The 17,149-nt window shown below is 39.5% G+C and overlaps 1 protein-coding gene across 1 annotated transcript in view; it reads left to right on the top strand.

Moving 5' to 3' along the window:
• LOC121440444 (AF4/FMR2 family member 2-like) overlaps positions 1–17,149 on the top strand; it is a 532,707-nt gene that overhangs the window by 339,570 nt on the left and 175,988 nt on the right. The window contains exon 4 of the mRNA XM_041641195.1: positions 5,716–5,760. Within this exon, the coding sequence (XP_041497129.1) occupies positions 5,716–5,760 (45 nt within the window). The remainder of the gene's footprint in view (positions 1–5,715; positions 5,761–17,149) is intronic.

Raw genomic sequence — 17,149 nt, 5'->3', positions numbered from 1 at the left:
ATCTATAGATTGCTTTTGAAGGATCTCCTTTGCTCTTGGATTGGGAGGATCAACATTGTAAAAATGGCAATTCTACCAAGATGAATATTTAAAAGTAAACAGCAATTCTTTGGATACACAGGACTTTTTCTGTGTTAAAACAAAATTGGAATATGAGATGATTTGACCATATCAAATCTTTGTTGTTGTTATTGTTGTTGTTTTGTTTTGATTAAGGCCATATTATCCAAGGATTTCTGTCTGCAACTTATGTAATATTAACTACTCCCATTTAATCATAGACTCGTGAATACAAATGAGACTGGGGACAGGTAAAGATGAGGCAAGAAAAAAAGGGACAGTGGCAGATACTACTGTGAACTCAGCTTATAGTTTTCCAAATTCATTTTGGAAAACTGGGACCCCCGGATGGGAAAATGAAAGGATCTGAAAACTCAAATGAGAAACAAGAGGCTGCTACTCCCTGTTTTTATAAATGCCCAATGATGAAGATTAACAATTTAAAAAGACCAAGGCTCATTTCTCAGACCATTATATCCTGCGTTTTCATTTTATTGGTAATACTATGTCAGTGACCTCTGTATCCCATAATTTAATCATGAGCATAAATTTGGTAATCTGGTAATGAAAATACAAATGGAATTAGTTTTAAAGCTGCCATCAGTGTCAATTGTGAATATTATTTAACTGAGCCCGTTATTTAATTTATAATTAAACTTACATTTTTTATACTTTATTTTGAGAAAACTTTGTCAGTGTAGAGTATTCCCAGAGTTGTAGGTTTTGATTCCCATGTATTATGTTACAATCTTGGGATGATTTAGGCAAAAAAAGTGACTATTCTTCCCTCCCAATTTCTTAGCAATAATGCACTTAGAGGCACACGTTAAACTCCTATGAGTTAAGCATGCAATGATCACTGGTGTGCTAATGTTTTACATTAATCTCCATGTTTTCTTTGGGTTCTAGTTGCTTTTTATATTTCCCAATGCCACAATCTGGCTATTTTTCATATCTTGTATTCCTTTAATCACCAAGAAGGATGCTCCAAACTGATTAATTTCAAAATTATTAAAACATCCTATGCAATTCACTTATTGTTGTTATGGTTAATTGAAAATTTGATGATTTAAAGGTACCCTGATTATTTCACAAGATATCCATTTATCACTAGGCAGATGATCTGTGTGTGGTCTTTTTGTGGTTTCTTGGGGTGACTGCCTGCAGTGTTAGATTCACAGAGGATAGGCACTTGTGAGAATTCTCTAGCTACTCACCACCTGCTTGATGACATATGACTCTCTTCCCTGGCTCTCAGAGGACAACATCCTTGCCCAGCACAATAGGGTCCTCTCTAGCCAGGGTTGAGAGCACAGCCTCTCCTGTGTTTCTTCCTTGTGTCGCTGGCTTTCTGCTCTAGGAGGAGGGAGTGGAGGCAGATTAGAAAGGATCTGAGTGGCTAACTTGTGATTTGTGGACTATCCGAATACTCAAGAGTGGATTCAAAAGGAAGAGAAAGTGGTTCTGGAACTAACTAACAGTGTGGCAGTTCTGATCCTAGTACCACCACTACTTCTTTTCTGTCATTTTCTTTCACACCTGTCGAGTGGCTCCTCTGGAATCCCTAGGAGAGGTATGGGTGGTTTGCCTGAGACACAGAGTGTTCAAGAAGACAAAATCCAGCTTTGGTCTTAGTGCAGCTTTCTTCCAGTGTGCACTGTGGCCCCAGTGAGTCACTGCACTGTAGGGGGCTTGTAGTAGCCTCAGGTGGCCCCAGCACTATTGAGAAATGTCCTATGTCTGACCTCTTACTCCCATATGGTGTGAGGAATACAGTAAGGACTTTAAGGGCTGGGATATGGTTCCATATCCCATTGGATATGGTTCCCTCAGTAAACCTAATAGGTACTCTTTCCGCTTTCCATGGCACTTTAATGAGACTCCCAGTTTTCTATTTCCTTTTCCCCCTGTAAACAGACAATTTCCCTTTTCCTTTATTTGCATGGAGTCTTCAAGGCAAGAGTGATACTGTCTTTTGTCTTTAAATTGCTCTCCTTGGCACCATCCTGAGCACAGTGTGAGCTCAATCAGGATTAGTTGTCTAAAGAAGGAAATGGGAGATCTGATGAATGAATGAGATCCTATTACCCTTGTCAAGACTACCTTACCATGTATGTCCCAGTGGGTCTCTAATTGTTTGTTTTCCTGTCCTGTCTAGACTTTTAACTCTGAGAGACAGACCAGGTCTCACAGCATTTGTCTTTGCAAGCCCCCATGCCCAACACTGTTCCAGACACACAGGAAGTCTTTTTCTGGTTAGGAAGCCCTCCCAGGTACATTTCAGTTGTCTGGAGAAAAACCAGCTGTGGGGCTGAGCTAGATAAATTTGCAGGAGTAGTGACTTCACAAGAATACTGGATTCCAGTATTTTCTTGGGGAAAGGAACATATCTAAACACTGGGAATGGGTCCATATAGATTTATCTGTAGAGTTCTCAAATCTGACTCTGATTGTCATTATCTGATTTGCTGCAAAGTCCCAGTGCCTACATCTCTTTTTCTTGACAGAATTTCCTTCCATAAAGAAGTGAGTATCTGTAATTCAAAGTGGAGGGATGATATTTGCAGTTGATGAGAGGCAGCTCTTAGCTACACTTTTAATAATAGAAGTATGAGGAATCGCAGGAGAAAGGTTTGACTTAGTCTGTGTAGTTTTGCACACTCAACCTCTCTTATTTCATTTGCTATAAACAGGAACCCTGTGAAACTTGAAAAGATCAGTTACTGTTATTTATATTTTACATTAAATTATATTGTATGGTTATAAATGCTGAAACTTTGATAGGTAGTTACTAAATCTGACTCCTGTGAGCTAGGGCCAATATTTCTACCCAAAACTTTTGACTCATAGGGGAGTACTCTTTCTGTGTGTGAATATTGTTGTTTTCATCCTCTTTAGCTTCAAAATTTGTATTGATATATTTGTCGTTAAAAATGAGCAAAGGTATGGGGGGGGCTTTGCCCATACATATTTAATCTACAGAGCCCATACTGATACTGTGGAACAATGACAATTTAAGTCTTCAGTACAACCCTTTGAATATTCATGTTTAGGAAAGGTATTTATTGGAAGTTTAAGAATCATCTTGAAAACACAATTGCTGGATCACTGAGCAATTAGTAGGGATGTTGTCTGATACTAAGAATTATCACTAAGGAAAATTATAAGTTGTGTTGTGTAATATTATGTTAGATCAGGAAATACATATTCTGTGCATTATCAGTAGTTGTCAATTTAAAAATCAAAATCTAAAGTAGTGGCTCAGTTGTTAAGAGCACTTCACACTTTCGCAGAGGGTCAGAGTTCAATTCCCAGTACCCACAAGCTTGTTCACACCCATCTATGATTCCAGTTCTAAGGGATTTAGCACCTTCTTCCATTTCCTCCAGGCACATGTGGTGCACATACATATATACAAGTAAAACACTCATACACATAAAACAAACAAAATTAAAACATTTTAATTCTAAAATAAAGATTCACATTGAAAGATCAAGTAATTTGGGATCATGTTGACTCCAAACCTGTAGGCATATTTCTCACAACCTTAAGTTTACAACATGGAACTACAGGAATGGAATGTGGATTGGATCATTTCCTATACATACTTGTACATAGAGCCTTTTATGTTTTAGAGACAGAATGCATGGACCAGTTTCCTTTATAGCATATTATAGCCCAGAGTCATAGTTGCATATTGAATATCTTCTTCTTCACCATCCTATCAAGCATGCCAGCTCAATGAGGAAGAACACTGTGCCTTCTTTTGCTTACTATTGCATTTCTGTTTCCCACCAGCCTGATGAAGAATACTTTAGCCTGCAAAAACATATTTCTTGAGTAGATTAAAGAATGAATTAACTGTGTTAGGCCAATCTACTGGTGAGTCCCTATTTGAAAGTTATAATTTATGTTTCTTTATAATGTGTGCATAGCCAATTTTTGTCTTGATTTGTATTGTCTCATACCACATATTCAAGTATTATTACATTAGGAAGGATGTCTATATAACTTCTCATCCAAAATGGAACATTTTTTAATATGAAAGGGAAAACAGTTAATAATTATACTAGAATAACAAGTGTAACCTGGAAATATGTGTGGAGACCATCTTAAGGCCTGTCTCCCTTACTTGGGATTTTATGCTTCCTGGACCAGGGACCCTTACATATAGGAGAAATTCAATAAATTCAGATGGAAATCAATGGATGTTCAATAATGAATTTTATAATACTTGGATATTTATGTGAAATCCTGTATATTTTTTAAGGTTGAGGAAATCTGTGCCATAGTCCACTTTAGATTTTCTCAAATATTCTTTAACTTTATCTGCAATGTGAGCATAGTGATGAACCTGTCTTGTGACAGGTCTGGAGTTCACAGATATTGTAGTAGTGTTCACACTGCAGAAATTTTCCTGTCATCCCTCAAAGCAGTCCTTAGCGTTCAAATATTTATACAGGCCTACTCTCCAGGACCTAGCAGGGCAAGTCATCTGCATCAGCCAAGACTTGACAGTGGAGCTACTACAGCCACTAAGTAGAATGCTCTCCCTATGCACATGAGCTTATATCCCCTTATAAAAGGCAATCCCTTCTCGCCCCACCTCTTTCCTTTCCTCCTGCTCTCACTAGGAGCCTACCTCTGCACCTCCCCCCAATAAACCTCCTACTTGAGCTCTGTTGCACTGTGTGACTTTGTGGTGCCCCTTGGCTCCAAGGTTGCCAAGGTTGCCTTCTGCTGCTAAGCTATTGCAGCAGTTAATGAGAGATAACCACTGTTTTCCTTCCCAGAACACCAGTGATGGGGTTTTTATCCCAGAGAAGGTGAAGATTTGAAGGGCAGAAAATGGAAATGTTTAGGAGTTGCTCAGGCTGCACAAGTAATATGTCGATTGGTAGGTAGACAAGTCACCAGGTGATAGTTCTACTCCCAAGTCCCCCATCATGCACCACAATGGAGCTGCAATCTTACTTTGAAATTTGGATCATTGCATTTACTGCTTGCTAAGCCCTGGGAGAAAAATGTTATCTGCTTGACATACAGCATGTCCTCAGTATGTTTATGTTCAGGTGGGATTTTGATTGCTCAAGCAAGTGTCACAGAAAGAGAGAGAAGGAAAGATGATTCCTGGCATTCCCTTACTATATGCCTGAGATTTCCTCTAAATGTCAAGGCAAATGTGCAGTACTCACAGGAATTCAGTTCATTTTTTTTTTTGCATGAAAAAAGTATAGGCATCAGATTTGACTGGCCCGAGTTGAAGGGGAATTCAATTTAATCAGAGAAGTCTTTTTATATATTTCTCTCCTTAAATGTAATAATATGCTAAACTATGTTCAAGTGTTGAGAGACTGAAGGATCTCAAGGTCAAGTTCCCTATTTGGATAAGCCTGAAGGGGATGAAAACAGCTCAGTGTCCTACAGCACATCAGTAGTTACTTTCTTTCCACACCTTGTACTTGATTTCACTGTTTCATTAAAGCAAAGCCCAATTAGCCATTTGCAGACATTGCCACTTTGTATTTAATAGGGAAAATAATGTTTCTAGCTTTTTCCTCTGTCCTTTATGATATATCCCACAGTGAACACTGCTATATGGAGAGCTTCGCTGAGTGGAACTTACTTATGTTTACTGCATTTTGTTTATTTTAGGTAAGCCTTCCCAGTGATCCAAGCTGTGTTGAGGAAATCCTGCGGGTAAGTTTGAACTTTTATTTCTGTGTATTTTTTTTAAAACAAACGTTTATTCTTTTCTTATACATTACATCCTGACTGCAGTTTCCCTTCTTTCCTCTTCTCCCAGTCCATCCTCCTTTCTCACCCAGATCCACTTTTCGCTCCTTTTCCCTTCAGAAAAGAGTAGACCTCCCACTGATCATTCCCTAATAAGATACAGTAAGACTGAACCAAACCCATCATGTCAGTGCTGCACATGACAACCCAGCAGGAGGAAAGAATTCCAAGAGCAGGCAAAAGAGTCAGAGATAACACTCACTCCCATTGGTGGTAAGAAAGCAATGTATTTGTTTAAATCCTCGAAGTATGATAATGAGGAATGCTTGCATTCAACATCCATGCTCTGCTACTTCTATCGCCTGCTTCATTTCATACTTTCCATCAATTGCACTCTAATGTCATTAAAATGGTGGCAATTTTGTCACTTGTCTGAGGAATAATTTTGAGTCCTAGACAGAAATGCCTCTCACCTTCTTTAGGAAACTTTCCCTATTCAAGCAGCAAACCTCAGTCCTCACCTTTCTCCCTGCTGACTCTTGATAGCTCATCATAGAGCTTTGAAGAAACAAACTGTCAATGCAATATGGTTCTGGAGACTGCAGGTGGTGTGCTGGGGAGAGAGGACGGGGAGACTGACAAGTCATGGCATGTATGGGCAGGCACTCCTGCTTACGACTGGGAAGAAGAAAGTGGGAATGTGTGGCAGCAACCTTCATGGAAGTCAACATACCAGTTAAAAAAAAACAAAACAAAAGTAAGAACAATGTATCTACCTATTATCTCTGTTGGTTGCCATTATATGTTAATATACTATTTCAAGAAGATGATTAGTAGGACCAAGTTCCTGCCCTGGATTGACCATTTGTCACTTTTGTGACTTTTTTTTTTTTTTTTGGTTTTTCGAGACAGGGTTTCTCCGTAGTTTTTGGTTCCTGTCCTGGAACTAGCTCTTGTAGACCAGGCTGGCCTCGAACTCACAGAGATCCGCCTGCCTCTGCCTCCTGAGTGCTGGGATTAAAGGCGTGTGCCACCACCGCCCGGCAACTTCATCTTTCTGAATCTCCCTTCTTTGTCTGTCAAAGATTATAAAACCATAATTCTCCCATAAACTGTCTAGTAGTATATGAATGTTCATTGTTATATTAATTGGTGACCAGTGTGGGCATGTAGAAACCATTCAGGCTTTCTGCCTAAAAAAGAAGACAAAGTCTGAGTGAGTGAAAACTTAGTAACCCTTTTCCCTCAGGTAAGATTGTATGACTCTCGTTAGCACAGGTTCCTGTTTAAGATATTTCTCTGCATCTTAGTGTTTAAACTTATCCTTGCTAACATGCTATTTAGGAATAGTGAAGAACAATAAGCTTCCAACAGTCAAGGTGGCTTGCTAAATACTTCCCCCTCCTATGACTGTCTCTGAAAGTGCTTCAGCCCAAAGACCTTGCTTTTGAGCATCAAACAGACTGGGCTTGCCCATCTAATTAGAGATGATAGTGTATAGACTAAAGATAGAGCAGCCACTTTTGTAAGAAAGAACCTAACAATTTGTTCATTATTTGTTCTTGGGGTCCCGGGGCTTGAAAGAAGGCATGGCAGTCATAGTGAAATCTACAAGTATGATACACTCTGGGAGCTTGGCTATTTGCTCTGCCCCATTGAGTAGATACAAGAAATTACATTCAACCCTTCCATTCTGTCAGCCACCTTCCTTAAAGAAAGGCAACAATGAAAGAAATGACTTACTCAGTAGACATACTAACCTCGGACATCTCTTACTCCCCTGAGGGGGTGGGAGCAAGCATAAATGAAGTCCATCAGTCAGTCAGGTCTTTTTCTTTATACCGAGAATGCCAGATCTATCTAAGAGTCACCACCTTACCTGTCACAGTTGAATTCTCTCCTTTGGGGAAGACCAGCCTGGCGCTTAAATGTTTCCCACAGTGACAGTGAGGGAATTAACTAGAACACCTGTCAGAGTTGGAGCACTGAGAGAAACAGCACATTTTCACTTAAGCATGGAAGGATAGGCAGTCTGCCTTTATAAGTTGATAGATGATAGCAGCATTGGAAAAAGTAACGAAAGCCCTTCTGTTTTGCTTGGAAGAAAATCTAGAAAAAATTGGTGCTTTGGTTTCTGTTTTGGTTGTTTGGTTTGCTTTTTCTGAGGGGGAGGGGCATTGATTGTACAGGCATGCAATTTGTTCATTTTCTTCAGCAGTGTTATAAATGAACACTTCCTCTAATGGAAGACAAGACTGTTTTATTTCCCATATATGGGACAAGAGTTAACTTTCCAAAGTTTATTCCCCAGTTTTTATGACTAATTCTTAATTTTTTTTATTGAGAAAAGGAAAAAAAATGTTTCAGCCTCCTCCCAGCCTCCCATTTCCCTCCCACTCCTCCCACCTTTCCCCCTCCCCCCACACCTCTCTCCCTTCCTCTCCAGTCCAAAGAGCAGTCAGGGTTCCCTGCCCTGTGGAAAGTCCAAGGTCCTCCCCCCTCAGTCCATGTCTAGGAAGGTGAACATCCAAACTGGCTAGGCTCCCACAAAGCCAGAGGATGAGGTAGGATCAAAACCTCATGCCATTGTCCTTGGCTTCTCATCAGCCCTCATTACTCGCCATGTTCAGAGAGTCTGGTTTTATCCCATGCTTTTTCAGTCATAGTCCAGCTGGCCTTGGTGAGCTCCCAATAGATCAGCCCCACTGTCTCAGTGGGTGGGTGCACCCCTCGTGTTCCTGACTTCCTTGCTCATGTTCTCCCTCCTTCCGCTCCTCATTGGGACCTTGGGAGCTCAGTCCAGTGCTCCAGTGTGGGTCTCTGTCTATATCTCCATCCATCACCAGATGAAGGTTCTATGGTGATATGCAAGATATTCGTCAGTATTGCTATAGGATAGGGTCATTTCAGGTTCCCTATCCTCAACTGCCCAAGGAACTAACTGGAGACCTCACCTTGGGCTCTTGGGAGCCACTGTAGGTTCAAGTCTCTTGCCAACCCTAAGGTGGTTCCGTTAACTAAGAATTGTGCTTCCGTGCTCCCCTATCCAACCTTCCTTTACCCCAATCATCCTGTTTCCCCAAGTTGCCCCCATCCTCCCCTTCTCACTTTTCTCTCCCCATCTCCCCTTAACCCCATCCCACCCCACCCCCAAGATCCCAATTTTCTCCCCAGCTATTTTGTCTACTTCCGATAGCCAAGGGGATAATTATATATTTTTCCTTGGGTTCATCTTCTTACTTAGCTTCTTTAGGTTCACCAATTGTAGACTCCGTGACTCTTATTTATGGCTAGAAACCAATTATAAGTGAGTACACCCCATGTTCATCTTTTTGGGTCTGGGTTACCTCACTCAGGATAGTATTTTCTATTTCCATCCATTTGCATGCAAAATTAGAGAAGTCATTGTTTTTTACCACAGCGTAGTACTCTAATTTGTATATATTCCATACTTTCTTCATCCATTCTTCCATTGAGGGGCATCTAGGTTGTTTCCAGGTTCTGGCTATTACAAATAATACTGCTATGAACATAGTTGAACAAATGCTTTTGTCATATGATAGGGCATCTCTTGGGTATTTTCCCAAGAGTGGTATTTGCTGGGTCTAGGGGTAGGTTGATCCCGAATTTCCTGAGATACCGAAACACTGATTTCCAAAGTGGTTGCACAAGATTGCATTCCCACCAGCAATGGATGAGGGTACCCCTTCCTCCACAGCCTCTCCAGCAAAGGCTATCATTGGTGTTTTTGATTTTAGCCATTCTGACAGGTGTAAGATGATATCTCAAACTTGTTTTGATTTGCATTTCCCTGATTGCTAAGGAGGTTGAGCATGACCTTAAGTTTCCTTTGGCCATTTGAACTTCTTCTGTTGAGAATTCTCTGTTCAGATCAGTGCCCCATTTTTTAATTGGGTTAATTAGCATTTTAAAGTCTAGTTTCTTGAGTTCTCTATATATTTTGGAGATCAGAACTTTGTCTGTTGCAGGGTTGGTGAAGATCTTCTCCCAGTCAGTAGGTCGTCTTTTTGTCTTAGTGACAGTGTCCTTTGCTTTACAGAAGCTTCTCAGTTTCAGTAGGTCCCATTTATTCAATGTTGCCCATAATGTCTGTGCTGCTGGGGTTATACCTAGGAAGCGATCTCCTGTGCCCATCTGTTGTAGGGTATTTCCCACTTTCTCTTCTGTCAGGTTCACTGTGTTCAGATTGATATTGAGGTCTTTAATCCATTTGAACTTGAATTTTATGCATGGTGATAGATATGGGTCTATTTTCATTCTTCTACAGGCTGACCTCCAGGTATGCCAGCACCATTTGTTGAAGATGATTTCTTTCTTTCATTGTATACTTTTGGCTCCTTCATCAAAAATGAGGTGTTCATTGTGGGTTAAAATTCGGGTCTTCTATACGATTCCATTTGTCGACTTCTCTGTTTTCATGCCAGTACCACACTGTTTTCATCACTGTAGCTCTGTGATAGAGTTTGAAGTCAGGGATGGTAATGCATCCAGAAGATCCTTTATTGTAAAGGATTGTTTTGGCTATCCTGGGTTTTTTGTTTTTCCATATAATGTTGATTATTGTCCTCTCAATATCTGTGAAGAATTTTGATGGGACCTTGATGGGAATTGCATTGAATCTATAAATTCCCTTTGGTAGAATTGCCAATTTTACAATGTTGATCCTCCCAATCCAAGAGCAAGGGAGGTCCTTCCATTTTCTGGTATCCTCTTCAATTTCTTTCGACAATGCCTTAAAGTTCTTATCAAATAGATCTTTTACTACCTTGGTTAGAGTTACCCCAAGATATTTTATGCTGTTTGTGGCTATCGTGAAAGGTGAAGCTTCTCTGATTTCCCTCTCTGCTTCCATATCCTTTGTGTATAAGAGGGCGACTGATTTTTTGGAGTTGATCTTTTATCCTGCCACATTACTAAAGCTGTTTATCAGCTGTAAAAGTTCTTTGGTGAAGGTTTGGGGGTCGCTTATGTAGAATATCATATCATCTGCAAATAAGGAAAGTTGAACTTCTTCCTTTCCAATTCAAATCCCCTTGATCCCCTTATTGCTATTGCTAGTCATTCCAGCACTATATTGAAGAGGTATGGCGAGAGTGGACAGCCTTGTCGTGTTCCTGATTTTAGTGGGATGGCTTTGAGTTTCTCTCCGTTTAATTTGATGTTAGCTGTCGGCTTGCTGTATATAGCTTTTATTATATTTAGATATGACCCTTGTATTCCTAATTTCTCCAGGACTTTGATCATAAAGTGGTGTTGAATTTTGTCAAATGCTTTTTCAGCATCTAATGAAATGATCATACGGTTTTTTCTTTCAGTTTATTTATATGATGGATTCCATTGACAGATTTTCGTATGTTCAACCAGCCCTGCATCTCTGGGATGAAGCCTACTTGATCATAATGGATAATTTTTCTAATGTGTTCTTGGATATGGTTTGCCAGTATTTTGTTGAGGATTTTTGCGTCGATGTTCATGAGTGAGATTGGCCTGTAATTCTCTTTCTTGGTTGAGTCTTTGTGTGGTTTTGGTATCAGAGTGACTGTAGCTTCATAAAAGGAATTTGGCAATGACTCTTCTGTTTCTATATTGTGAAATACATTAAGGAGTATAGGTATTAGGTCTTCTTGGAAGTTCTGGTAGAATTCAGCATTGAAACCATCTGGTCCTGAGCTTTTTTTGGTATGGACGTTTTTGATAACATCTTCTAAGTCTTTGCGACTAACAGGTCTATTTAGATTGTACACCTGGTCCTGGTTTAACTTTGGTATATTGTATTTATCTAAAAAAGTGTCCATTTCTTTTACATTTTCCAGTTTTGTGGCATATAGGCTTTTGTAGTAAGATCTAACGATTCTCTAAATTTCCTCTGTGTCATTGGTTATGTCCCTCTTTTCATTTCTGATCCAACTAATTTGCATATTCTCTCTCTGCCGTTTGATTAGTTTGGATAGGGGGTTATCAATCATGTTGATTTTCTCCAGGAACCAGCTTTTTGTTTCATTGATTCTTTGGATTGTTTTCTGTGTTTCTATTTTGTTGATTTCAGCCCTCAGTTTGATTATTTCCAGTCTTCTACTCCTCCTAGGTGAGTCTGCTTCTTTTTTTTCTAGAGCTTTCAGGTGGGCTGTTAAGTCTCCAATGTGTGCTTTTTCTGTTTTCTTTAAGTGGGCACTTAGTGCTATGAACTTTCCTCTTAGGACTGTTTTCATAGTGTCCCATAAGTTTGAGTAGGTTGTTTCTTTATTTTCATTGAATTCAAGGAAGACTTTAATATCTTTCTTTATTTCTTCCTTGAACCAGGTGTGGTTCAGTAGTTGACTGTTCAGTTTCCATGAGGGTAGCATTGTTGTTGAATTCTAACTTTAATCCATGGTGATCTGATAAGACACAGGAGGTTACGAATATTTTTTTGTAACTGTGGAAGTTTGCTTTGTTACCAAGTATGTGGTCAATTTTCGAGAAGGTCGCATGAGCTGCAGAGAAGAACATATATTCTTTCCTATTTGGGTGGAATATTCTATAGATTTCTGTTAAGTCCATTTGATTCATTACCTCCATTAATTCTCTTATTTCTCTATTAGGTTTCTGTCTGATTGACCTGTCCATTGGTGAGAGAGGAGTGTTGAAGTCTCCTACTATTAGTGTGTGCGGTTTGATTGCAGTCTTGAATTTTAATAATGTTTCTTTTACATACGTGGGTGCTTTTATATTAGGGGCATAGATATTCAGGATTGAGACTTCATCCTGATGAACTGTTCCTGTTATGAGTATAAAATGTCCCTCTCCATCTCTTCTGATTAATTTAAGTTTAAAGTCAACTTTGTTAGAAATTAGTATGGCCACACTTGCTTGTTTCTTAGGACCATTTGCTTGATAAATCTTTTCCCATCCCTTTACTCTGAGTAGGTGCCTGTCTTTGTGGTTGAGGTGTCTTTCTTGTAAACAGCAGAATTTTGGATCCTGTTTTCGTATCCAATCTCTTAGCCTGTGCCTTTTTATAGGTGAGTTGAGTCCATTGACATTAAGTGATATTAATGACCGGTTGTTAACTCCGGTCACTTTTTTAGTAGTAGAGTTTGTTTCCCTTCTTTGAGTTGTGCTGGTGAAGGGTCTCTAGATGTTTGATTTATTGTGGTCTTGTTGGACTCCTTGGTTTGTAATTTTCCTTCTATTACTTTCTGTAAGGCTGGATGTGTGGCTACGTATTGTTTAAATTTGTTTTTATCCTGGAAAATTTTGTTTTCTCCATTTATAGTGAATGAAAGCTTGGCTGGGTATAGTAGTCTGGGCCTGCATCCATGGTCTCTTAGTTTCTGCAGTACATCTTTCCAGGACCTTCTGGCTTTCATTGTTTCCATAGAGAAATCAGGTATAAGTCTGATAGGTTTACCTTTATAAGTAACTTGGCCTTTTTCCTTTGCACCTCCTAATATTCTTTCTTTATTCTGTATGTTTTGTGTTTTGATTATTATATGGCGAGGAGATGTATTTTTTTGGTCCAGTCTATTCAGTGTTCTGTATGCTTCTTGAACCTTCAAAGGAATATCTTTCTTTAGGTTGGGAAAGTTCTCTTCTATAATTTTATTAAATATATTTTCTGGACCGTTGAGCTGTATTTCTTCTCCTTCTTCTATCCCGATTATTCTTAGGTTTGGTCTTTTTATTGTGTCCCAGATTTCCTGAATGTTTTGTGATGAGAATTTGTTGGCTTTGCTTTTTTCTTTGATCAGTGTGTTTATTTTTTCTATGGTATCTTCAGTGTCTGACATTCTTTCTTCTATCCCTTGTAATCTGTTGTTAGTACTTGTCTCTGTAGTTCCTGTTCGTTTACCCAGATTTTCCATCTCCATCCTTCCCTCAGTTTGTGTTTTCTTCATTACTTCCATTTCATTCTTCAAGTCTTGAACCGTTTCTCTTACCTGTTTTATTGCTTTTTCTTGTTTCTCTTTGTTTTCTTGGGTATCTTTGAACGATTTATTCATTTCCTCTACCTTTTTGTTTGTGATCTCTAATTGTTTATGGCAGTTTTTTACCTCCTGATTAAGGTCTTCTATAATTTTCATTTAATTCACTTTTGAGTCGATTTCTTCTAATTCTTCTGGAATAGGGTGTACAATTCTTCTTATTTCGGGATCCCTGGATTCTGGTGATGTCATGTTGCCTTTCAGGTTGTTGGAGGAATTCTTGCCTTGGCGCCTTCCCATCTCTTCCTTCAAATGGAGCCAGGAGTGGCCTGGTGTCTTGGTCCAGTCTTTGCTGTGCCTGACTCTCTAGGTGTATCTCTTCAGTGTAGAAGCAGGAACCGTCCTGTCCAGATGGAACTCCTCAGCACCAAAACATAGATGCCTGGTAGTCCAATGACCCGCGGACAAAAGGGAGAACTTGGGGCGCAGGGCGGGGATGAGTAGAGCACAGGACACCCTGCCGCAAAAGCTGAAGGTGCGTGTGCTCCCTTTCGGGGGTCCCTGAGGCCCGCCCGGTAGGAAGGCACTCACTGCTCTGGGTGGGCAGCCCCAGTGTAGGAGCAGAAAACTGTTCCCGAGCAAAGGACCCCGCAGAAAACGCAGGCTTGAGGGGCTGGGTCGTGTGCAAGAAAGACAGCCCTGCAGAAGGAGCTGGGGGAGGGGGGTCTGTGCTCTCTTCCGGGACAATCCGCTCCTGGATAGCACACACTCACCCATCCAGATGGAACTCCTCAGCACCTAAACAGGGCCGCCTGGTAGCCCAATGATCCGGGGACAAATGGAAAAACGGGGCAGGCAGGGCAAGATCTAGGAGAGCACAGGCACCCCTGGAGCACAAGCTGAAGGTGCCCGGGCTCCCTTCCAATTCTTAATTTTTATAGACCACATTGCATGCCACAGCAGAGCATGCTGTGGGATTTTGTTTCGTTTTAATCACACATACATGCTGCTGGTTTCAGGACCTTTGTAATCTCAAGGTTATTCTACCATAAATCTATTTGCCATTTTACTCCCCATCTGCCTCCTTCTTAGGGGAAATATTTTCTTTTTTCTAAATTCCTCCCCTGAATCCCTCTGTGCTTTTCAAACTAAATTGATTCAAACACAGGCAAAGTAACTTTTCCTTTTCTCAGTTCTTCTCCTGAACCCTTCTGTGGTTTTCAAACTAAATTGATTGAAAAGAAGACTCATCTCTCCTAGGTAAAGTGACTGTGTAGCCAAAAGATCTGACTCTAGCCCCCTGAGGAGGGAGAACTGGATCCCAGTTGCTCTTGACATTGCTTTCCTTCAGTCTGTTTATCTAAAGCCCCTTTCTACCCATATCCCAGGGAAGGAATTTTTTATTAATTATATTTGTTCGTTGACAATTTGTTATATATTGTATATAATGCACTCTGATTACCCTTCTCACCCACAGTCTCTTATCTCCCTTCCATCCCTGTCAACCACTCACTCCCTCTATCAAGTTCTTTCCCACATTTATATCATGTTATGTTTCGTGACAGTAGTCACTGGGAAAGTTATTTTAATATGTATATTTTAGTTATTATGCTTTTCCTAACTTTTCGTCCTCTCTAATCCTATTTCCCTACCATATATGAAAACACTGGAACAGATTTTTGGATGAGCCAGTTGTGACACCATCTGTCTACCTCATTCAGCCCTTTGGCCTCCCAGTAAATAGAAATGCTTTTGCCTCCTATTTTCTATTTTGGCCCCATTTTTCAAAATACTATTTAAGTTCAAACCAACTCACTTTCACTGAAAGCCCTTCTCACCATTTCTCATCTTCTCTTCAGAACAGTATTTCAACTTCCCTTTCTTTGCACTCCTAGCTGCCTAACCTTCTAGCACTTTCCTTCTTGACTTCATGCCCTTGCAGGCACAGTCACAGTACAACAGGCTAGCTGGACCTTATAGGTAACTTACTTTCCTGTGGTAGCTGACTACAGTTCAAATCACTTTAACCTTATTATGTTTATTGAGAAAATATGGTAGTCCTTCATAATTCCAGCAAATCAAAGTCCTCAAGGTTAAATCACCTGCATCCAAGTTTAGAGCTTACATGAGGCAGAAGTAGAATAAAACATAGTCTTCTTTGTTGTCTAAATCTAGTGACCTTGGCATAGTGCTTAGCTGTCAACTGCACTGCTACCTGCTTTCATTGAGATTCTCTTAAAAATTATCAGAAAATTTGCTTCAGACAGTGACTGACATTCTTTACACTTTTAAAGAACAGTGATAACAACATAGTTTGAGCAAGCAAGTCTCAACAACAGTTCTTTCTTGCCATTTTTGAATATTACAAGTCTCATTTCAACTAATAATAAAGAGAGCAGTAGCAAATATACTACCAGTGATAAAAGAAGTAATAACATTAATATCTGGACAGCACTTACATGCATTTATTGAATCTTCAGAAAACCTTTCAGAGGTTGCACTGTTTATCATATTTTACATAACTGAGAAAAGTCAGATTCTGAGAAGGGAAGCCATTGCCCTAAGTCACAGTTCCCCAGGTCTCAATAACCATCCTGACTTCTTGTGCATTTGGCTTACCTCAATTTGTCTTTATTTAATAGGCTCCAGTTCACCTTATGGTTAATATTATAATGTCCCCAGTGAATTACGTATTTTTCCTGCTGTTATTTCCTTAATTTGTACAAATTAAATTATGCCAACATATTTAAATTTTTCTTCAAACACACTAGAATTCACCCAGATACAGAACGTCATAAAACTGATTTAATCCTACAAAGCAAGCTATATTATTTAAGTGGATTTGGTACTTCACAAGAATATTATTACTGAGTATAAATTTCACAAATCAGAAACTTTAAGGCAACCATTTGTGTAGTGCATCCTAGCCTGTGCACTTGTTTTTATCAGTGTACCATTTGCTCTTTAGAGTCAAGCTACTCTCTAACGCAAACAGAAATAAAGTATAATAATAGCTCTACCCCAGTGATGGTATTTCACAGTTAAAATTCATCTATCATGCAGGGATTCCTAGACAGCTTGTAAGTAATAATATGGCAACACCAACAGCCTCTTTTCTGAGCTCTATGGGATTTTATGCATCATAGAGTCATTATTTCTGGGAGCATTAAGCCAATGAGAGTAGAATGCTCTAAATGCTACTAGCTAAGGATGAATGTTCAGTGATTATTTGCTCTGCAACAATATGATTTATTTGTTTCTAGCAAGAATTTACATAAAATGTCAACAAACTATCAATTAAATCCTTTCTAGAGTCAAAAATGCAGATAGCATGTGTCTCTTAGATTTGATGATGAACAGATTGTGTTTCCTAGCAAAGTACCTTCTGTAGATGATAATTTCATAGGCAAACATCTGTAAGGGTAATT

Source organism: Microtus oregoni, unplaced genomic scaffold, assembly GCF_018167655.1.
Source record: "Microtus oregoni isolate MIOR12 unplaced genomic scaffold, Mior012 000067F_ref0000223, whole genome shotgun sequence".
In the NCBI taxonomy this organism is placed as follows: domain Eukaryota; kingdom Metazoa; phylum Chordata; class Mammalia; order Rodentia; family Cricetidae; genus Microtus; species Microtus oregoni.
This window is presented reverse-complemented; position numbering and strand designations above follow the sequence as displayed.